This window comes from Typopeltis vanoorti, chromosome 15, assembly GCF_054136105.1.
Source record: "Typopeltis vanoorti isolate ZY-2024b chromosome 15, IOZ_Tvanoo_1.0, whole genome shotgun sequence".
In the NCBI taxonomy this organism is placed as follows: Eukaryota; Metazoa; Arthropoda; class Arachnida; order Uropygi; family Thelyphonidae; genus Typopeltis; species Typopeltis vanoorti.
In genome coordinates, this window is record NC_143563.1 from 35,922,563 (window position 1) to 35,946,927 (window position 24,365).

At 35.8% G+C, this 24,365-nt stretch overlaps 1 protein-coding gene across 8 annotated transcripts in view; it reads right to left on the reverse strand.

Moving 5' to 3' along the window:
• Positions 1-2,539: 2,539 nt before the first annotated feature.
• Positions 2,540-24,365, reverse strand: part of LOC150098617 (BTB/POZ domain-containing protein 3-like) — a 37,416-nt gene continuing 15,590 nt past the window's right edge. For 4 of the 8 annotated variants that reach the window (XM_090405033.1, XM_090405035.1, XM_090405034.1 and 1 more), the window contains exons 2-3: positions 19,874-20,253; positions 16,830-19,772 (exon numbers count right to left, since the gene is read on the reverse strand). In XM_090405033.1, coding sequence (XP_090261159.1) covers positions 18,752-19,772; positions 19,874-20,121 — 1,269 coding nt within the window. In that variant the 5' untranslated portion in view covers positions 20,122-20,253 and the 3' untranslated portion in view covers positions 16,830-18,751. Of the gene's footprint in view, positions 4,227-4,327; positions 4,715-10,376; positions 10,914-16,829; positions 19,773-19,873; positions 20,254-21,660; positions 21,920-23,001; positions 23,138-24,365 lie in introns of those variants that run through there. The other 4 variants (XM_090405038.1, XM_090405037.1, XM_090405036.1 and 1 more) reach the window with 4 other exon arrangements.

Below are 24,365 nucleotides of genomic sequence, written 5' to 3' on the forward strand. Positions count from 1 at the left end.
TCTTTGCTCTCCTCAGGCCATTCAACCTCGAGCGCTGTGTGTTCTATTATGGTGCTGTGTGATATGATTTGTACGTTGCTTCTTTTTCTGTTGAGTGTTGATAAACATGCAATCCCATTACCTTGTGCTGGCTCGCTAACGATGTCGTAATGAGACTGAGTCTGTATGTAGTCTCGTGTCTTGTAGCATTACAATGTCTGTGTGGTTCTGATGTATCGTGTTTCTTAGTGATTTCTGTGACTGCTTTTGCTGTTCATAATTTTTTTTTTTTTTTTTTTGACATTAGCAGATCTTTCCTCTCTGAGGTTTTACTTTATCTCTTTTTCCTTTTACGCTAGGCGTAAATTTCATTTTGTTCCTTCTCACTGTGGTGAATGCATTTGGGCTTTTTGTTTTCCCCCAGATTATCCGGACTTATAGGCTGCTTTTCATCATTCTTCGTCTTGAGATGTCCTTTTTTTTTCTGCAATGTCCTCTCTACAGTTTTGTTTCTGAGAGGATACGCAAGGTGGTTCCTCTTCTTGCATTTTATCTTCATCCTTTTCGGCATTTTCCTTATCTTCTGCGATGTCCTCGCTATCTTCTTCGGAAATTGCACACAGTTATTCTAAGCAGGCGCTATTTTCTTGAACATCGTCTGCTTTTTCCAGCTCATTTTGTGTACTTGGCTGGTCTGCAGCCGTTCGTTTGGCTAACATCGATGCGTACGTCTGAGGACATTCTAGGACAATTACACTGCTCGCATTTCGGAGCACTGCATTCTTTTGTTAAGTGACCAATCTTTCTACATCGAAAGCATGCAGGGGGACGTCCTGGGATGATGACTAATCCCGACATTTTTTGTACCTTTATAACATAAGGTATTTCTTTTGTTTGGGTCCCTTCATTCAATCTGATGGTTATCTTTCTTTCATTAGAATGGACATGTGCCCACACTTTGTTTATTATTACACGTCGGAAAATTAACTTCTCTTTTATGATCATTGTGGTTAACGATGTTGCTTGTATAACAGTTGGAATATTTTACCTATAAAGCACGTGATTTCGCGTGTTGGCGACCAATTCGGACGTCCTTCACATGAATCGACTATTCTTGGAAAGACGCGAAGCAGGGACCTACAAACGGTGGGCAAACTTTAAACACTCAAAACGCGGAGCTCCACTATAATAAGTCTGCTCTGGTCAGATTCCTAGCATACTTTCTACTGAGCTACACAGACTCTCGATATATGACATTAAACCTGAAATTAAGCAGTGGCATTTTAGTCAATGTATAAAGAGAAGAGAGGAAGTTGCTCTCGCTAGCCTTCGCGTAGGTCACAGTCATTTTACACATTTACTCAGGACTGATGATCCACTTGCATGTTAAAAATGTAATACGCGTGTTACTATTTGTCGTATTCTGGTCTAGTGCCAACACTTTACACGAGAGGGGAATGAAACGTTTACCATTCTAGCCAAGACATATACACTCAGGCAACAGACTCAGACAGATTGCTTGATATTTTTAATCTTTTACAAAGAATTAATTTGTACAGACACATTCCACTGTAATTTTATTTATATGTACCTACTGTATTGCTTAAAAACTTAATTTTTGTGCATACATATTATTTACTAATTCCTCTTTGACTTTATACATTGCAGGAACCTTTGCTGTTCTGGCACCAAGAAAAAGATAAACCAGCCACCAAACCCATTGACACTATATGACTCTAGCGTTTTGAAAACTTTTTCTGTGATTTTGAAACCTTGTCATATGATTTTTCCAGATCCACAAAACGTATACAAATCCTTTGTATAAATGTGAACGGTATTACTTATTCATTGTTATTAACTAGATGTAACTGAAACTTAAAAAGTTTCAAAATATTCTGTACACCTTAAGATAATGTAACCTTCGGAATCGGATTAGCCTTGTCTTGAACTACTTAAAAGTCACGAAATCTGTCTAGAAACCAGTATATTTACCTTTTATAAGTGTTTTGAGGTCTTAAAGCCCAGGTAGCATCTTCTAATATTCGTGCTCATCAGGGACAATGAAAAATCCTTAAGGGAGTAAAAACCCTGTTGAAGTCGATAGCATCCCATGTCAGATTTAAGCAAAATCTTGCTAGATACGAGTGGATCCATAACAAGGATGGATTAATAATATCTTTCACAACACATGCAATTTAACTTGCCAGATTGAAGCGTATTGGGGTCTATATTCTTAAATCTTTATTACATTTGTTTTCTCAGCTATTTATCTTAAAGTAGAATTTTTATCGTGAAACCAGCCTTTATATTGTAGAACCCAAAAGAAATCACTAATTTTTTCAACAAGAAAAAAAAAAAAAACTACTGTCCAAGATACACAGAAACTTAAAAAGATACACAAAAGCAGCACATTTTGGAGAGCATTTTTCTAGGAATTGATCAAAGGTTATTTACATAAACTTCTTAAATTATATTTGCATGCAAATAATACTTCTTAATTTTCGCTTGAGGAGTCATCGAAGTAATTTGGAAATACAATTTGTTTATGATCCAACATTTTAATTCGTTAAAATCGAGGCATGATAATATGGTATATTTAATCGTAACTTAAAATGAAAATCATTTGTAAACGATGCCAAATTATGTTTATAAATATAATCTACTGATATTTTCTAACATAAGTTTTAAAATTCCTCATTTGAATAAGTTAGTAACATAAAAAGAACTGTTTTCCTGGATCATGAATCCAATATTAGTTGGATTAGTTCCACCGAAACTCCAAAGGATACTGGAGTTCTCATGGAATACTTCCCGGTGGAGATAATTGAGTGCAGGACTCCAGTTGGCTTCACCACTGACACAGAACGCCAACTTCCCTTGGAAAATGTGATGCAGGGTGTTTAGCACTAATCCGTCTCGATCACAGAAGCTCTTCATATGACAATAGAAAACACTGATGTGACATCAACATCGGAAACAGGTTGAAACTATAACGTCATCACCAAAATAATCAAACAAAAAATAAGTCAGTTCTTTACAACATTAATATCCTTCTGTTAAGATGTACGGAATGGCCAAACCTTTAAGGAGGGACCAATTAAAAAAAACAAACCTATTCACAATGTCTCAGTCTACTTTCCAAGTCTCAAACTGATCTCATGAAGTCTCTGAAAAAATGTGAGCAGGTCATTGACAATATGTTCGTAGTTAAAGATGTCGCTTAAGGTGTCCACATAAGTGACATTTCAATGTCAGACTGTGAAATTGATTTCGTGATCGTAAAAATCGGGTTTGTTGGAGGACATCTGAGTTCAATTACCTGAATCCCTCTAATCTGCTTCCATTTTCTTCTCATTCTGCCATCTTGAACGAAGACAGTAAATCTGATACTTACATTTTCTTCTCGTACATTTAAATAACAAGGTGGATTCATCTCATATGTAATACAATTACCATCAACGATTTCCTCTAAACGTATGCCTGTATTGTGGTTACCTATAATCAAGTGGCAATTAACATTAAGTCCTCTCCTTAATCGCTCGTTTGTTAACAAATCCAAATCTTTGAAATCCATGCTGAGTCCAAGAATGAAGATATATCCTTCTTTAACTGTAATGGTTACTGAAAGTTCCTTATGTTCATCTGTTTCTTCATCTGTTAAGCCTGCGTTGGGCAATATTATCGATTGAAAATCATCGTGTATTCTGTTAAATATGCTAGATGAACAACGTCTTTTGTAATTGAGATCAGACCTTGTAATAACACCTACTGGAGCTAACTCAGATCGTAACACTTGCATACGTTCGTCCTCATCCATGGCCAGGAATCGAATATGAGGTAAAATCGAGCTTAGAGCGTCTTGCAAGGTCAGCCCCTTCCTCCTTTGCCGTTCTTGTTCACCCCAATTGCGCACAGCCCGAAAGAGATCCAATTCAGATGAAATGTTTAATGAGTCTCTTTTTACGATGAATTCTACTATGCTAGATTCAGATTCCAGAAAATCCTTAGTGCGAATAATGGCCTCAATATTTCTGTCGATGAATCTATGACATTTGCAAAGGTCTCTTTGGTCCTGTTGTATTGCATACCGAAGTAGAGTACACACATTTTCAATGGCCCGGGGAATGTTTCTAATAAAATTTCTGCAATTTTCTTCGAGTTCTCTTAAAGAAAACTCTCTGACACAAAAAATGGTGTCCACGGCCGCTTGCACTGACGTCAGCTGAGGTGAGTTCACATAAAAGTACCTGCAGAAGGAGAAAATAAAGGAATTAAACGTTATATAATTAGAAACATCAGTAATACGAGTCAATTTAATGTCAGCGAAAAATATTTTTGCCCCTCTTACCTCAACATATTTCTGAATCCTCTTTCAGTGACGTCATCTATTTCGATATAATCCACCTCTGAATCAGGGATATCGCATTGCAGCAGTCTTTCTAAGATAGCACTTCCTTTGGATACCAAACATCTGTTAGCTGGAACATGAGTTCCATCGGGTCCCACGCAGAAGGTGACATCGTAGAAACTCAGGTCTCCCATCATACGTGACAGACTGTCTTCAGGTGTGTTGTGATTCGTGTCTCATTCTGCCATTGTATTCTTCGTAAACAGCAAAATTACTCAATTGTCTTTATAGTAATAATTAGAACGATGACGAATCCAGAAAGGGGGAAATAGGATGATGCCAACTCAGGAAATCAGTGCGAGATTGCTCTAATTTTTCTTCTAAATACTAAGAAGGAAAAACATTATATAATTGATTTCAAGTAAAATTTAAAAAATTCGATATAATGTCAATATTGAAAAATGCAACTTAAAACTAAAACAACAAGAAAAAAAGATAATTCGTGTTATTCAATTATCTCCTGCAAATGAAGTCTGGTACGTTCATAAACTAACCTGCATTGCTTGAATAGTAACTGCTAGTGATGTAATCGATTTTCTAACATTACACATCTGCAGGTTTCTTTAAATTGTAAAATTCATACGTTTATAAACATTAAATAAAATAATAATAATTAATCCTGAAACGCCTTTGATCCCTTAAGGGATTATCCAAGAACATTTTTGTGTTAACCAGCTTTTTGAAGATTACAAGGTTGTATTTAATATTATATAATTAAATATTTTATAATTTCGAAACTTTACATATGCAAATGCAAACAAAAAAATTAGAAAAGGTAACTAAAATGTTTTAATATATAATAATTTCAATAGTTCTGTGATAAGTATTTAAGTATTTTTTAGCATTGAAGTCTATGAGAGACCGCTGGGGATGCAGTGATGTGTTAGCAGTCGCCTCGTCCTCGTTCGCCAACGGAAGTGCCGTCACCAGAAGGGGGGATGAAGTGAACGTTACAGCATGCACACGTCACAGTGACGCACCGATCCATAGAGGAAGACAGTGGCTTAACAAACACAAGCAGCACTCACGAGGATATAAATAAAACCACCATACCAGAAATGCAGTAAAAAATCAGATAGGTATTCGTTTCGTGCTTGCTATCAACATCGGAACGACTGGTGGATGTCGTGGGTTGTATGGTAGTGTCAGTTTCAATACAATGGACAATTTAAAAAAAAAAACAAAAAAACATCCAAACGTAACCAATACAAGCAGTACATACTATCTAAGAGACGAGAAATTTAGATTTTTTTACAAAACGAACAGCAACTAACTCCCTATAGCTGGCAACGAAGTAGACGAAGATGGCCAGTAAGTACAACAGCTATAGTAAGGTGGCGCTTCGGGTCTATGTTTTCGCGGGCGACTTGTAGAGCAGTATTTACAGAGCGATGAACATGAGGTAGTGTTAATATCACATTTTAATCTACGAAGTGCTTAACAGTTGCCCTCGAAATTGTGCATTCGTGCACTTAAAGGTGTCTGTCTCTAATCGCTTCTTATATATATATATATATATATATACATATGATAAATGAAAGGTATCAAAATCAGAGAGGAACCGATCAGTGTCTTTCTCCATTCATGAGTTAAGACATAACAACTTTTATCTTTCATCCCCGTTCATCTGCCCAAAACGAACTACGACTATACTCTGGTTCGACATCACGGTGGCCCCTTGCCCATCCTCCCCTCCATACAATAAACATTTCCGTAACTCATATCCGATAACTATCTGTAACTAAGGCATTATTGTTTCCCCCCTCACACACAAATAGACACGCTTCTCACGGAAACCAATTGCCTTATTTCTCTGACGACTTTGCTATGCCCTCAGCAAAAAATTTCCGACATCCTGTTATACCAGATCCTTCCTAATATACATATAATATATATAAAGTCAAGAATATTGGTGCAAGGATTAGCTCCAACCCACAATGTAATTCCCAAAGTGTTATCCATGTAGTGTTCATGTTATACCACTGTGTCCGCGGGCAGACTTAATTAAATAAATATATATATTTTGAATATCGAAACAAAACAAATTAAAATTGAAGAAGTAAGTAAAAATTGTTAACCAGAGGGGCAGAATGTTCATTCCATGAACATTCTACCCCTCTTTTATATCAAGGCTCAGTATATCTTCAGGAGTGCTAAGTGTTGAGCAAGGGTGTCGAGAGTTAACCCCAGTATTTATATATTTTTTCGAATTTTTTTAATAATGGAAAAGTAGCTTAGAACTAGGGATTTGAAAGGAAAAGCCAATGAAACAGGTGATGCTAACCTTAATTGGTGATAGACGTGTTGTAACGAGGAGTAAATTTGATACTGTTAAAGTAGAAGAAACAAGCAATTCAAAGAAAAATACAGTAGGAAATATCACAGTTCATATTTCGAATTCGGGTTTACTTTTTGTGGAGATGAAAGTGAACGGAAACCTCAATGTGTTTTGTGTTATGAAGGGTTGTCGAACAAGTGCATTAAACCTGAAAAACACCGATGACATTTAGGAACTAAACATTGTGATGTGAAAAATAAGCCAATTGAAATTTATCAGCGACGCTTTAGGACATTAAAACAAGGGAAAGATATAGTTTCGGCCATGGGTTGGATTATTATCAAGGCACTGGAAGCATCTTGTCTCTTAAGTCTGCGCACAGCAAAAGCAGAGAAACTTCATTCTATTGGGTAAAATTTACTACTTCCAGCTATAAAAGATGTGGTAAAAACAGAGGGTGATCTGAAGCGTTCTCGTCCTCGACCACAGATGGCGATGAAATTCTTTTAAAATGACTATAGGCATTTCAAAAGAACGTGTAGGATATATTGCATTCTTGATGCAAAATACTGCATTTTTGATCTGCTGTGAGCAATCTTTGTGCAAATGGGTGCCGCCCTTGCTGAGAGCAGATCAAAAATGCAGTCGCATGAAAATCTCTGAACAGTGCTTGGAGAGTTTTAACAAGAATAAAACTGATTTTGTACGTCGATTTATTATTATGGATGAGACTTGGATTCACCATTACACACCAGAATCCAAACCGCAGTCAAAACAGTGGATAGAAGCCGGTTGATCAGCGCCAAAGAATTTTTTTCGTCTAGTCTGGTTAAAAGATCGGAATAATATTTCTCGGTCACTGTTACAGACTATTACAGGCTACTGATGTTACAGATGATGCGCGGTTAATATGCTACATAAGATATGCGCATCATAACAGCATTCATGACGATGTTCTGATTGGTAGAACTTTGTCATCCCGAACAACTGGAGAAGAAATATTTCACACTCTCAATAATTACATAACCCACAAAGGGATCCAGTGGGAAAATGCATGGGCTTTTGTTCGGATGGAGCAAATTACACCAATTTTTTCTCTAAATTCGAGAAAAAATTGGTGTAATTGATGTACTTTTCCAATTAGAATCCTTTTTAGAGTGGGAAGTCTCATTCTGGTTGATTCTGATTTTCTGGAAAGGGTTTGTGACCACCTCAAAACTCTGAAACAGACTTTTGAAACACATTTTCCGAATAACTTTTATAAGAAATTTCTGTGGGTTCACGATCCATTTCAGGCTTGCAGTCACGAGAACGACCTTTCGTTATCGAAAAAAAGAACAGTTAATGGAGCTTTCGAGTGACAGTACGCTTAAAATGCATTTCCGTGACCTTGGTTTGACTCGAATCTAGATCTCACCTTCAGTGAGATGTGAATGCCCTCAGTTATCTGAAGAAGCATTGAAAATCGCCATGCAGTTTTCTACAGCCTTTGTGAGAAAAGATTTCCATCGCTTTTTCAAATAAAAACAAAATACAGAAATCGTCTTAGTGTGTGTGCCGATCTTCGCCTGAAGTTGACCAATATTGAGCCAGATATCCAGCAACTCTGCAAGGACCGAGAAGCTCAACCATCTCATTAAAAGTAAGTAGTAACATAATTATATCATGGTGTGGATTTTTTTTACTTTTTCTATCTTTTTTTTATATAATGTTAGTCAAGTAGCTTTATTTTATCGTCCAACATGTTTCGCAAATTTTTCTATCGGCATCTTCAGGGAATGCAAACTAGTAAGCTATATGAAGGTAAGAGACTAGGTTATAACTGATGGTTCTAATTCATACAAAAAATTAGTATTGAGCGAGACAATGCGCGTGTCTAGGGAACGTGGTTTATTCGTTATGGCTCATGATGTAATTGTCATGAAAGTTCATTTCTTTAATGTTTTGATCTGATTAAAGCTTTCCAAATTTCTGGTAAGGTTAGACCTTGATTCCTATTCAGGTTTCCTGTTGAACGGGTGACAATAGCAGCCTCGTTGAAGGTTCTTGAATGGTAGTTATCTTCTATTTTTGGCATAAGGCTCTTATCCCACTCAATGTGATGGTTAGTAGAGGCAAAGTAGCACGAAAGGCCTGAAATGTCTTGTCTGTTGTTTCTGGCATATCCTATGTGTTCTTTCTTTCTCGTTTCGAAGCTTCTAGAATTCTGACCTACGTAACTAATACCACACGAGCAAGGTATATTATATACTCCAGAGTACTTGTAGAATGGATGAGGATCTTTCGATGATCTTAAAAATTTCCGAATAGTGTTGATTGGTTTGAATGCTACTCTAATATTATGTGCTTTTAGAAGGTTAGCTAATTTTTTGGAAATGCTGCTGACAAATGGAATCGTAATTGTACTGATGTATTGGACGTCGTCATCACGTTGTCGATGTGGTATATCAGAAAAGAGAATCTTGTTGTAGAGTCTTTTTGGATAATCAAATTTTGGATAATCTTTAAATCCCCATTCATCTACCCACAACGACATTTTTATCTTGATCCCCCATTCGTATGCCCAGAGCAACTTTTATCTGCTGTCCTCTTTAACCCTGCGGAGGTCACGGTCGAAAAAATTGCAGCTTAGGTCGCGTGTATCTGAGAGATACGTTCATTACTAGTATGTGCTGAAATGCGATAAAACTTAAAAAAAAAAACTGCAAATATCATATATGATGGTTTATTTATTTTCAGTTACAATCTAGAAATTACTGAACAAAGAAATAAAAAGAATAAAAATTTAGCTGATTGTCGAGATGAAAACCAGCAAGATATAACAGACCTAAAATGCTTTCAATATTTTATCTATTTTTTTAACATCTCTTTCTCTGAGCTAACGGAAGTTGCGACTGTCTTCTTATGGGATTTTTCCTTCATTTTGATTCTTTGTCCTCTCCAAGAAAATACTCTTCTAATTCATATCTTGTTCGGATTTGACGAATCTTCTGAACGAAATTTCATATAATCATCATCTTCTCATTCGACTCCATCATTCTCATCATCGGACACGAATAATATTCGTTGAATCTCTTCAACATCTGATGGATTATCCAATTGATATATATTTTCCAGCCATTTTCAACGGTAAAAAAAAAAAAAAAAGTACTATACTGGCATCGGCTTCGCTTCGCTCAGATACAATTTGTTTGTATACAAAATCTGTCAGATCAGCCGTGACCTCCGCAAGATACGGAGCCTCGCTAAACAAGACGAGGGCCGCGTGTGATCGGCCGCATATTCGCGCAAGCGAACGTATCATTACCAGGGACCAAGGCGCCGCAGAGACCACAGCCGCTACCCCACTTGCCAGCAGAGAGAACCGAGCCACACCGTGATATGGTCAGGTCGCTTCCGTTTCATCCCCTTCCTGTAACGTCACTTCCGTAAGCGAACGAAGACCAGGGACCAGCTCACGCATGAATGCGTCCGATGCGGTCTCCCATAGGTCACCATGTTAAGCAACCGCCCGTTGAATGGGAAGGAGTCCGATTGTCGAAACGGATTAATTCCCAAACTGTAACGAGCGGAAATTTTAGTGAGTTGCGCTGTTACCACTAAAAGGTAAGAAATTGCATGACATGCTAATTTTGGAATTTCTAGAGGAAACATTAACCGCCACGCTTTGTCAATTGTAAATATAAATACCACATATTCTGCGTAACTTACCTTTAGTAGACATATATAAAATTAATCGCTATACTATCTCTTCTAGCAAGTTGACAGTTCCCTGAAGCAAATGCTGTCGCTGATCGCTTTCCAGAACAACACAAAAATATTAAAACGCCACGTGATAGATGTGAGTCATGTGACTGAACATCTCCCGCCTTTATCAACCACACAGGAGAAATAAACGAAATGACCGGAATGGCTCAATGTACATGCGCAGAGGTCTGGTTGAGTTATGACGTCACTTGGATTTCTTTTCCAATCTCAATAAAGCGTTTAACCAAGCGATGTTTTTCAGTTTTTGACAAGGCTTGCGTTTTTCTGTAAATATTGTGGCCTATGGGGCATCGATAAGCACACAGAGTATTGGCTCACAAGCCGACATTACTCATTTCTGCTTGTTATGCAGTAGTTGCCTGGTAACCATGGAAGGACGGGGTTTGTGAAGGATCAGTGAATACACATTCTTTAGTATATTAAACACATTTATTTAAACTAGGATACTTTAACACATTAATACAGTTTCAAATAAGGCTTCTAAACTTTCTTTCAACTAGGAACCACTAAAATTACAGGCCGCTTTCAAAGGCATTGGCCTTGAAGTACACAGCTTAACAATCCATTTCAATACGTACTTGTATGGTGTTTCGATTCACGCCCAATAAATAATTATAACTACCGTTAATATAAACTTTATATACAAACAAAATTTCCGCAAGTAGCGTAAAATCAAGAATTTTTTCTGTATACAACATTCGTGAGCTCTGTAAAAGTCGATGCAAAGTTTAAGAAAAAAATTCTTACTGCATCGAATTTTACAAAGAAAACACCGCCACAACCTACAGGAAAAACGCACGGCAAAACAAAATTCGAACAACCGATCTGAACTGCGCATGCTCTGAAATTGCAAGAGAAATTCACGAATAGAAGTGGAGATGACGTTTCAAGGACTGTCCTATTTCCAGATTGTAGGGAGGAAGTAGGACTAATGTGCTTAAATCTCGATGCTTATTGCAGACATTTACTTGAAATAAATAAAAAATAAAATAAAATAATAATAAATAATATCATATGAAAACAGGCTTTCAATGATAATTTAAATATATAGAAATACGAGCATAACATAACGGGTATTTGGTTCATTGGACCCTTCGACTGGAAAAGGACTGAGTTCGATTCTCGTCGTAACGAGAGAAATAGTTGTATGGGCTGTTTCAATTAATTGTACCGATCTCATATGGAAGTAGCAACTTTTTTTTATCCACGAAATTCGGGTTTTTCATCCCGCATACAGGCAAATCGATCATTAGAACACAAGCATTTACAGATGAAAAATACTGTCGTTGCGTGATGGACTGTAGATGGCATTTATGTATAGTTTTGTATAGTAGGAGTATTAAGTAGTGGGGAAGAACGGTGAGACGTGTGTAGTGGAGTGCCCTTGACCGATGAGTCCATGAAGGTGTCACGTGAATTCAATCATACACTCTACACTCACCACACCCAGTGGCAATCCATTTCAATCTTGCACCACCCTATGAGAGAAAAATCTAACTCTCGCCCCCTTCTTGACAGTATTCATTTAGAACCAAGGCTTACAACATGGAGTTTCCAGGTTAGGACCCCAATATGCAAGTTGCACATTACCAGAATCAACATGCAGCGTCGTCTTCAGTAGGTGCAAAGAGAGTGTACAATGGGATGTAGAAGCATAAAAAGCCGTGTTATTATGGAGCGACGTATCATGCTATACCCTCTACCAGACAGATGGACTGGGGTTAGTGTGGTGGATGCCCAGTAAACATATGTTACCAGAGTGCGTCACTTCTTCTTCTTCTTCTTCTACGCGTTATTCCCGCTTCCTATGCAGGGTCCGCGTGTTACTTTTAGATGCGACTTCTTGTTAGTACTACTCCCAACCGACCCGTCGCCTGGTCTGCCGCTGGGGGGGGGATATATTTTTGACTGTAGAGGCGTATGTTCACGGGGCCGGTTTGCCTGTTTGCGGGATGAAAAACGCCAGATAAACTGGCGGAAAAAACCCTACTGACCGCACCGAAGACCGGCTAACTTGGCTATGCCGGAGAAAGATCCTCAAATTCCTCACGTCTACAACGGGAATCGAACCTGGGACACTCCTTCCCCAGGCATATGGTTGCGAAGCGCAAAGCCACTAGGCTAACCGCGCGGTAGAGTGCGTCACTCCAAATATGAAATACAGAGGAGGTGGTGTAAAGGTATAATCCTATTTTTCCTGGTTTGACCTCGGATTTCTATTTGGGATGCCATGAACACTGAACTCCGAGAGGTATCTGAACATTCTGAACAGTTCAATGATTCCTACTTTGTGGCATTTCTACTGAAATGACAATTGACTCTTTCAACAAGACAATGGATCGTGTTAAGAGGCTGCAGCTAACTGCATTGACTCCATAGAGTTCCCTGATCTCAAACCTATTGAACGTGGGTTAAACTGTAGCATCCGGTGAGGTCAAGAGGCACACCACAGGATGCGTGTTGTGCCTCTTGAAGAATGGTCCAAAATTCCGATTGGTTGCTATTTTCGCTCGTGGAAAGTATTCCCCGAAGTATTGCTGCAGTAAACGCAGCAAAAGGTGGTCCTACGCTTTATTAAGGTTGGAGCCATGGCTGTTTGTTCCTCACACTATGGTGTCCGTTGACTTATTTCCATGTAGTGTACATATTGCACGATAGAAGTCCCAATTTCACTATAATTGTAACATTCTGAACATGTTTTTCTCTTGACACCTTGATATGCCTTTTCGAAATTTGCACAACTCAAATACCCTTCTTATATGTATTTTTTTCCGTAATTATTTTACTATTTGTCATAAAATCAAAATGTGATCCAGACAACTGGCCTGAAATTGGCAGAAAAAACTTTTTAAGCAGCAATTATGTTCATAGCATAAAAAATCTCCGTACAGGCTTACAAATGGTTGGAAGTTTTTTGTTTGTTTCGTATTTTCCTACGGTATTATCCAAGGAATTTGCTATTGCTAATCTTGACCATCGTTTCTCAACCCTTCGCAGACCAGTTAAATCTCTGATAATTTTTTGGCCAAGAAATATATAAAAAGTACAAAAAAAAATATTATAAGAACATCAATGCCACTTTATTTGAATATAATCCATTCATCATATCGTGTATTGTGACTTATAAAGTAGACGTGGTCCTGCAATGAAACCATTTCTTAATTTCGGCTTCATACTTGACATTCCCGAGAATCCTGATTCGCACAAATAACTTGTTGCAAACGCTAGTAACAGATCATTGCTGCCTTATGAAGACTTGAATATTTGTTCCTAATTTCAGTCTAAAAGTGATTTAAATTCGTGGTTCCAAAATTTGCTCTTAATGACGAAATCTGGACTTCATTCCAAAAACATTCTTGTTCTTTGTTAGTTAAATTATTTTTATTAAGCTCTGTGAAAGGATTGGTCATCTGCAAATTCATTTCTCGAATATATTTTGGGAATGCATCGTGCAGTGATTTTAAGTGATGGCAGATAATCGTATCCAAGTTATTCGTATCTAACTCTTGTGTGTTTGTAAAATCAAAAGAAGACACAAAAATATAATTTTTTTTTCGACTTCAGTTTGCCGAAATCTCAGTTTCTTTCCGAATCCCTCAATTTTCTTATATAAATGGAATACCTTTGTTCATACTTCCCTGCAAACTTAAATTTAAGTCAATCACATATAAAAACTTAAATAAACAAATTTTGCAATCCATTGTGTGTTGGAAACACACTGAGAGTGGCCTTTCTTTCAGTCAAGAATATTTCTACTTCTGTTCCTTAATTCAAACAATCTGATGACTATTCTACAGCGGGATAACCCCTCTTACTTCAGCATGATGTCATAAGTGCTCGTGTTCTGCACCTACTTACACCTAGCTGCTCCATCAGTACATATACCAACGCAGTCTTTCCAATCCAAATTATGGTTACAAATGTACGTATTTAACGCATTAAAAATTTCTGAACTTGTTGCATGCGAAGCTAATTCTAAACAACATAAAAACTCTTCTTTTATGTCCTCAACAATAAAGTCAATGTATCGAGCGTAACAAAGCAAATTGGCTTTTTTGAAACGTCTCCTGATTCATCAATTTGTATTGCAAACAGTGATGTTTTTTTAAATTAATTGATGTCCAACATTCTCAGATAATGTTACCTTCTTTGTGTCATATTTCAGCAAGCTGCTATTATTAAGATGCCTAACTAAAGAATTCCATAAATTATTAAATCGATGAAAATGTGTTTAATAAAAATAATGTAGTGAAACAGCAAGATCTAAAAGCATGCTGATTAACTGCAGCCGTAATAGTTATACGAGCGTCTAGCCCACGCGCCTTCCTCTCTATTTAGCGGGCTGCTGCCAGTCCATGGACCGGCCGTTGGAAAACACTGATCTAAAACGTACATATTGACACTCCTCCTCCTTGCAATAACATAAACGCTGACTTCTAGCGATTCACGAAGACATGAAACGATATTATGACGTATTTTTGGTTAAGTTTTATGTTATCGTAAAAATTGGCAAGAGGTGCTGCCATCTAGTAAATTCAAAATAAACTAATCTGCGATTAAATTACCCTAATATAGTCATCATCATTATCATCATGCTTATCAAGAATTTACGCCAAGAGTGGCCTGTTCCGGCGTTAGAAGTCATCGTTGAATCTTTTAAGAGGAAGTCCTGGTTTTCTTTTTCCTAATGGCTTGTACTTTTAAGGCTTGTTTTGGTAATCTTTCTGTTTTCATTCTTTGGACGTGTTCCATCCATTTATGTTTATATTTTTTTTAATTTTTCTATTATGATTTCTGGTTTAATTCCTTCATAATCACTTCGTTCCTTTTGTGATCAAATAGGGTATACTTTGCAGTTTTTCTCATAAACTTTATTCCTGCTGTTTTTAATCTTTGTTTGTCTTTTTGTTTTATTGTCCAGATTTCGCTTCCATACATTAAGACTGGTAGGGTTAATGTATTGTATACTTTCAGTCTGGTTTGTTTTTGAACTAGGTTTGGTTTAAATATAGAGTTAATTACACCTGTTATTTTTAAATATTTCGTGATTTTTAGGTTTATATCTTTTTCATTTTCATGTGATCGTACATCCTAAGTAGTTAAATGAATTCACCTGTTCTAAGATCTTGTTATCTATTACTATTTTAGTTCTTGCTGGATCTTGTCCTTTAAAGGCCATAGATTTTGATTTTTCCGTTGATATTATCATACCATAAGCTTTGGCTATCTCATTTAGATCTAAAATAGCTTTCTGTAAATTATCTTCAGAATCTGTAATTATTATTTGGTCGTCGACAAAATGGAGATTGTTTGAGGTTCACAGTAGGAGAAATTTTAACTCCTTGGTGGAAATTTTTATTTATTTTTATTATTATTTCATTTAGATAAATCTTAAAAAGAGTTGATGAAAGGAGACAACCCTGCCAGACTTCTTGGTTTATCTCTCTCAGATATGATAGTTAATAATTTAATCTTATTTGAATTTGATTATTTTCATATATACTTGTGATAGCTTTTAGAATGTTATTTAGTATTTGTCTTTCTTTTAATAATCAAAGAAATAATCAAAATAAAAAAAGAAGCATAACATAGATGGTTAAGCCATAGCTAAAAGGAAAGTCAGGAAAAGAAAGAGAATCATGGAACACATTTGTTTCTAATTTAAAACATGATTTGTATAATATAAGACGCAATGTGTATAACATTTTTAAAAATTTTAGTATAGATACTAAAGAAAGCGTAAAATTAAACACCGAATTGAAATTAGAATTTATAAATTTCTATACAGAATTGTGGACAGATAAATATTTTCAAAAAGATAAGTAGCAAAGATTTAATGAAAATTAAAGGAAATAACTAAAGAATAATTAGAAATTGGCCTGAAAGAAACAAGAGATGGAAAATCACCTCAAGAAGATAACTTAGGTTTAGAACTATATAAATATGCAGGAACTAGATTCAAAGAAAGTCTCTTATTTTTAAATAAAATCTATTCAACAAGCAACCCACCAATAGAATGGAAAAAAAGCAATAATGATTCCTATCTTTAAAAAAAGGTAGTAGAAATGACCCTAAATATTATAGAGGTATAAGTATTCTAAATTCCTGTTACAAAATATATAGCAGAATTTTAAATAACAAACTAATAAAATATTCCGAAAGCTTCATTTCAGAAGTACAGAATGGATTTAGAAAAGAACGATCATGAATAGACCCGGTCTTTTGCCTAAAATTAATAATAGAGAAAAGAAGAGAATACAATTTCGAAACACATATTACATTTATTGACTTTGAAAAAGCATTTGACAAAGTTAAAAGTATTTTATTTAACACGATGTTATGACGTATTTGTGGTTAACATTTATGTTCTCGTGAAAATTGGCCGGAGGTGCTGCCATCTAGTAAATTCAAAATAAAGTAATTTGCGATAAAATTACCCTAATACAATGCCAGGATATATTATTTGTTTTTCATTAACGTAATTCAGAAGTCATCATGAGTCTCAGTTAATTATTCCCATACAAAATTTTAATTTCTTATTTTTAAAGGAATGCTGAAGATTTGTATGGGATTTATTTACGAGGATATACGAACATCTACATAAATAAAAGTGCAGAGATTGACATTTCTATTTTGATAGAAATATTCAGATATTCAGATTTAAAGGCAGTTCTCTTCATAATCAGATCTAATGCAACCTTGTGCATTCGTCTTACAACTTATTTTCCATCAAACCATCTTCCTGTTCTCCCTTCAGTTCTAAGTACCGACTTAGCACTCAACTCTAGATTATATATCGCTGAATATAACGTTCCATGTACACAGGAGGAACATCCTCGTGTATCGATTAAAAATTTTCTTTCCGGGAGAATTTTCCAAGTCAGAGCAGGAAGTACACTCCTCTCCTATGTATAATCCACATTCAGTGAGGTGTGAGGTGTTACTCCTGTTGTACATAATAAAACCCCTTAATTTTGAAGTTCGGTTGTGCTGGATTCTCAGCCACGATGGAATTAGGGGGGAAACAAGATTGCAGCTGCTAGATCAGCTCATACATTCTTCACGTACTGATTGACAGTAACATATACAGACTACAGACAGTTTATATGATCAAAGCTAATTGCTCAATGGAAGTCATCATGGCAGGAAGCATTAACAAACAAATTATATGACATTAAACCTGAAATTAAGCATTGACATTCTAGTCAACGTATAAAGAGAAGAGAGGAAGTTGCTCTTGCTAGGCTTCGCATAGGTCTCAGTCACCTTACAAATTTACTCAGGACTGATGATCCACTTGCATGTTAAAAATGTAATCGGCGTGTTACTATTTGTCGTATTCTGGTCTAGGGCCAGCACTTCACACGAGAGGGGAATGAAATTTTTACCATTCTAGCCAAGCCATATACACTCAGGCATCAGACTCAGACAGATTGCTTGATATTTTTAATCTTTTACAAAGAACTAATTTGTACAAACACATTCCACTGTAATTTTATTTATATGTACCTACTGCATTGCTTAACTTAATTTTTGTGCATACATATTATTTACTAATTCCTCTTTGACTATTTATACATTGCTGGAACCTTTGCTGTTCTTGCACCAAGAAAAGATAAACCAACCTCAAAACCCATTGACACCATATGACGCTAGCGTTTTGAAAACTTTTTCTGTGATTTTGAAACCTTGTCATATGACTTTTCCAGATCCACAAAACGTATACAAATCTTTTCTATAAATGTGAACGGTATTACTTATTCGTTGTTATTAACTAGATGTAACTGAAACTCAAAAAAGTTTCAAAATATTCTGTACACCTTAAGATAACGTAACCTTCGGAATCGGATTAGCCTTGTCTTGATCTACTTATAAGTCACTAAATCTGTCTAGAAACCAGTATATTTACTGGTTTGGTGTTACTTGCTCACCGGTCTCCAGTTGGCTTCACCACTGACACAGAACACCAACTTCCCTTGGAAAATGTGATGCAGTATGTTTAGCAGTAATCCGTCTCGATCACAGAAGCTCTTCATATGACAACAGAAGACACTGATGTGACAGCAACATCGGAAACAGGTTGAAACAATAACGTCATCACCAAAATAATCCAACAAAATATAAGTCAGTTCTTCACAACATTAATATCCTTCTGTTAAGATGTAAGAAATGGTCAAACCTTTAAGGAGGAACCAATTAAAAAAAACAAACCTATTCACAATTTCTCAGTCTACTTTCCAAGTCTCAAACTGATCACAGATAGCTCTGAAAAAATGTGAGCAGGTCATTGACAATATGTTCTTAATTAAAGATGTCCCTTAAGGTGTCCACATAAGTGACATTTCAATGTCAGACTGCGAAATTGATTTCGTGATGGTAAAAATCGGGTTTGTTGGAGGACATCTGAGTTCAATTACCTGATTCCCTCTAATCTGCTTCCATTTTCTTCTCATTCTACCATCTTCAACGAAGACAGTAAATCTGATACTTACATTTTCTTCTCGTACATTTAAATAACAAGGTGGATTCATCTCATATGTAATACAATTACCATCAACGATTTCCTCTAAACGTATGCCTGTATTGTGGTTACCTATAATCATGTGGCAATTAACATTAAGTCCTCTCCTTAATCGCTCGTTTGGTAACAAATCCAAATCTTTGAAAAACATGCGGAGTCCAAGGATGAAGATATATCCTTCTTTAACTGTAATGGTTACTGAAAGTTCCTTATGTTCATCTGTTTCTCCATCTGTTAAGCCTGCGTTGGGCAATATTATCGATTGAAAATCATCGTGTATTCTGTTAAATATGCTAGATGAACAACGTCTTTTGTAATTGAGATCAGACCATGTCATAAAACTTGCTGGAGGTAACTCAGATAGCGGCACTGGTTCGTACCTATCCATGACCTTCAATCGAATATGAGGTAAAATCGAGCTTAGAGCATCTTTCAAGGTCAGTCCCTCCCTCCTTCGCTGTTCTTCTTCACCCCAATTGCACACAGCCCAAAAGAGATCCAATTCAGATGAAATGTTTAATGAGTCTCTTTTTACGATGAATTCTACTATGCTAGATTCAGATTCCAGAAAATCTTTAGTGCGAATAATGGCCTGAATATTTCTGTCGATGAATCTATGACATTTGCAAAGGTCTCTTGGGTTCTGTTGTATTGCATACTGAAGTCGAGTACACATATTTTCAGTGGTCAGGGGAAGGTTTCTAATACAATTTTTGCAGTTTTCTTCGAGTTCTGTTAAAGAAAACTTCCTGGCACAACAAATGGTGTCAAAGGCCGCTTGCAGTGACCTCAGCTGAGGTGAGTTCACATAAAAGTACCTGCAGAAGGAGAAAATAAAGGAATTAAACAATATATAATTAGTAACATCAGTAATACGTGTCAATTTAATGTCAGCGAAGAATATTTTTGCCCCTCTTACCTCAACATATGTATGAATCCTCTTACAGTGACGTCATCTATTTCGATATAATCTACCACTGAATTAGGGATATCGCACTGCAGCAATCTTTCTAAGATAGCACTTCCTTTGGATACCAAACGTCTGTTAGCTGGAACATGAGTTCCATCGGGTCCCACGCAGAAGGTGACATCGTAGAAACTCAGGTCTCCCATCATACGTGACAGACTGTCTTCAGGTGTGTTGTGATTCGTGTCTCCTTCTGCCATTGTATCCTTCGTAAACAGCAAAATTACTCAATTGTCTTTCTAGTAATAATTAGAACGATGACGAATCCAGAAAGGGAAAAATACGGTGATGTGAACTCAGGAAATCAGTGAGAGAATGCGCTAATTTTTCTTCTAAAGACAAAAGAAAGAAAGAAAAAAATTATATATTTGATTTACAGTAAAATTTAAAAAATTCGATATAATGTCAATATTAAAAAATGCAACTTAAAACAAAAACAACAAGAAAAAAAGATAAATAGTGTTTTTCAATTATCTCCTCCAAATGAAGTCTGGTAGGTTCATAAACTAACCTGCATTGCTTGAATAATAACTGCTAGTGATGTAATCGATTTTCTAACATTACACATCTGCATGGCTCTTTAAATTGTAAAATTCATACGTTTATAAACATTAATTAAATAATAATAATAATTAATCCTGAAACGCCTTTCATCCCTTAAGGGATTAGCCAAGGACATTTTTGTCTTAACCAGCTTTTTGAAGATTAGCAGGTTGTATTTAATATTATACAATTAAATATTTTATAATTTCGAAACTTTACATATGCAAATGCAAATAAAAAAAAGAAAATGTAAATAAAAGGTTTTAATATATAATAATTTCAATAGTTCTCTAATAAATATTTAATTTACTCATATTAATCAATGTTTGTTTGCCTTTCTCTTCATCGGTGGCCGCCTATAATTAGTGATAGACATGGGTTAGCTATCTCTGAATGGCTACGGGTGGAGATTGAACCGCCCACTCATTCTCCAAAAGTTAAATAGGGTTTAAAGGACTCGCCTAATCCTTATTAGGGAATAAAATGTACATCATTATTATTAATATAACACGATATAAAAGCAGAATAATGATTATCCTAAAATAGCTATTCAAAACCTCCCCATTATTGGATCCTACTTCCTCTTAATCTATACTCTGGATCCGTCATGTTATTTACTACGATGTTCTTAACCTGAAAATAGTTGCTAGTTGGTTTCTAATTCAATAAAGAGAAAATTTATATTTATAGACTGCGCCACTCTATATCTGAATTAGTTCAAGAATTGAAGATAAACCAACTCACAACTATCTCTCCTTAAAATATATACTGGCTGAGTATATTTAACTAACTTAATTCACCCGCTTTGGTTCGAATATTTTATGAATGGTGCAGTAAAAGAGATTCAGGCAAAATACAACTTTTGATTAACAAAAACAAACATTTAATTTAGGATCACAATTTATGCACATAAGTTCAAAATACCAATTAAGATACTCCAAACACTTCAGCTCTTCTGATAATACAGTCATACAAACTCTAACAAGACAAAACTGTTATCTCTATATTACAGACTTCTCACAATTCCTTAAGTTCCAAAATACAATAAAATCGCAGTAACACCGCTTTACAAGTAAACACTTTCAACTTTTCGCTTCAGTTAATCTTCGCGATAGTTACTGTTAACATAAGGAAATTCTGGGATGAAACTCACACACTTCTCTATATAGGAAAACTAAAGGTTGGAATAATCTTACCGATAATCTTCTATCTTCATCAATTTATACACAAACACTTTTTATAACCGCAAACACTTTTAACAATAAACAGCACTCATTAAAATAAATCTTCTAAGCATTAACTGAATTAATTCACGGCACAATACATATAATCAGACGCTCTTGTATGAATCACTACTGATCACTCTTGAATTAGGGCAATACACAATAATTCCTTAACTTGGGGTTTATATGTACAGATGTTCATTCCTCAGGCATTCAAATAATTCCTTTTTCACTATAATTCTAAACACCGCTATCATTAAACACAACTCTGTTGCCTCTATTTATTCTCTAGTTACTTCTTACTAAGCTTTACGTTTCAGTGTGTCCTTGAAAGGTCGGCCCTGAAAATAAATCTCAACTAAAGTATCGCAAGTCATTCAGTAGTCACTCAGCTATCTTCCGTTGCTTTATTTGTTATTGCGAAACTTATTAGCTAACTGCTTCTCGACTTGTAGACTTTATTTAGTTGCTCGAGTGACTTGCCGACTCTCTATTATCGCACTGTGATTGCCGAATGCTGAATGCCCGATTCCAACCTAATACCAATCTCTCTCTTATAAATCTCTAATCTCCTCATTAATATAAATCTCTAATCTCCTCATTAATAATTCCAGCGTTCGTCGCTTATATATCTGTTTTTCCCCTAAATTGCTCACGTCATTTCTTTCTAAAACTCTTTTCAATAATCCTTACGTGGTGTTCCAAAACGTGCTCGCTCACTTACATAAGTTTCCATGACAACAAAACAAAATATAATAAAATTGAGCTATTGCATAACGTTAAACTTTCGCAAACGGGAATAAATAAAGAATATTTATATTTCAATTAATGCGCAGTTAATTTATCAGATACAATTCCTAAAATATTGACATAACAATAAATAAAATAACTTATTAATATTTAATACAGTCTTTTCATTATTCATACATATAGCTTTGATTAAATAATTAAATATTAGACAAAATTAAGGTAGTTATATGAATATTCAATTCTAAAATAAGTTGTTTACATTAAATAATATTTACAAGTCTAGCCTATGTGATGGGAGATCATGTTGGATTCTGAAGCAAATAATAATTACTCCAATTCTCTATATAATCAGAATCCAACACCATTGTTCTTCAGTATTGATCATCTGACATTAATTAGTTTATGGAGTACATCTTGTGATATATTTAACAGTTCTTCGATGCAAGGATCAAACGTAACATCGATACACGGTATATTATAGTAGGAGTTACTGGATGGGGTATCTGGGGGCGGTTTTTGCTTCCTTTGGAAAATTACAAAATTGCACGACACACAATCCCTTACCTTTGGAGTGACATAGGGCAACCGACTGGAAATCCGGTAAATTCTTAGTTTTTGAATTAATCCATTTTTTAGAAGGGACTCTTTCCTTTCTAAAGGTCGTTTTTTTTTTTTAGCATTGAAGTCTATGGGAGACCGCTGGGGCCGCAGTGATGTGTTAGCAGTCGCCTCGTCACTGCTAACATGTGTCACTGTGACGCCAGCAAGCAGACGTCACAGTGACGCACCGATCCATGGAGGAAGACAGTGTCTTAACAAATACACAAGCAGCTCAGGAGGATATAAATAAAACCACCACACCAGAAATGAAGTAAAAAAATCAGATAGGTATTCGTTTCGTGCTTGCTATCACCACTCAAACGGTACACGTCATGACTCCATATTCTTGGCTAGTTACCGTACCGTCGTTGGCGGGAAAATGCAGTCGAACACCGTATCTGCCATACGCAGACAACATCGGAACGACTGGTGGATGTCGTGGGTTGTTTGGTTGCGTCGGTTTCCATACAATGGACAGTTAAAAAAAAAAAAAAAAAAAAAAAAAAAAAAAAAAAAAAAAAAAAAACATCCAAACGTAACCAAAACAAGCAGTACATACTATGTAGGAGACGAGAAACTTAGATTTTTTTACAAAACGAAATATATATATATGTTTCGTTTTGTAATTTCCTTATGTATATATATATATATATATAAAAGTCCGCAGGCAGACTTAAATTAATTAAGATCTTTTATATCAAGGCTCAATATATCTTGTTGAGCAAGGGTGTCAAGAGTTAACCCGGGTATTTATATATTTTTTCAGAATTTTTTTTTTAATAATGGAAAAGTGGCTTAAAAGTAGGGATTTGAAAGGAAAAGCCAATGAAACAAGTGATGCTAACCTTAATTTGTGATAGACGTGTTGCAACGGCGAGTAAATCTGATACCATTAAAGTAGAAGAAACAAGCAGTTCAAAGCAAAAATACATTTGAAAATGTTACAGTACATATTTCGAATTCCGGTTTACTTTTTGTGGAGATGAAAGTGAACGGAAACCTCAATGTGTTTTGTGTTATGAAGGGTTGTCGAACGAGTGCATTAAACCTGAAAAACACCTTTAGAAACTAAACATTGTGAGGTGAAAAATGAGCCAATTGAAATTTATCAGCGACGTTTTAGGACATTAAAATATGGGAAATATAGTTTCGCCCATGGGTTCCATTAACAGCAAGGCACTGGAAGCATCCTATCGCTTAAGTTTGCGCATAGCGAAAACAGCGAAACCTCATTCTATCGGGGAAAATTGGCTACTTCCAGCTATAAAAGATGGGGAAAAAACAGAGGGTGTTCTGAAAAGTTCACGTCCTCGACCATGGATGGCGAT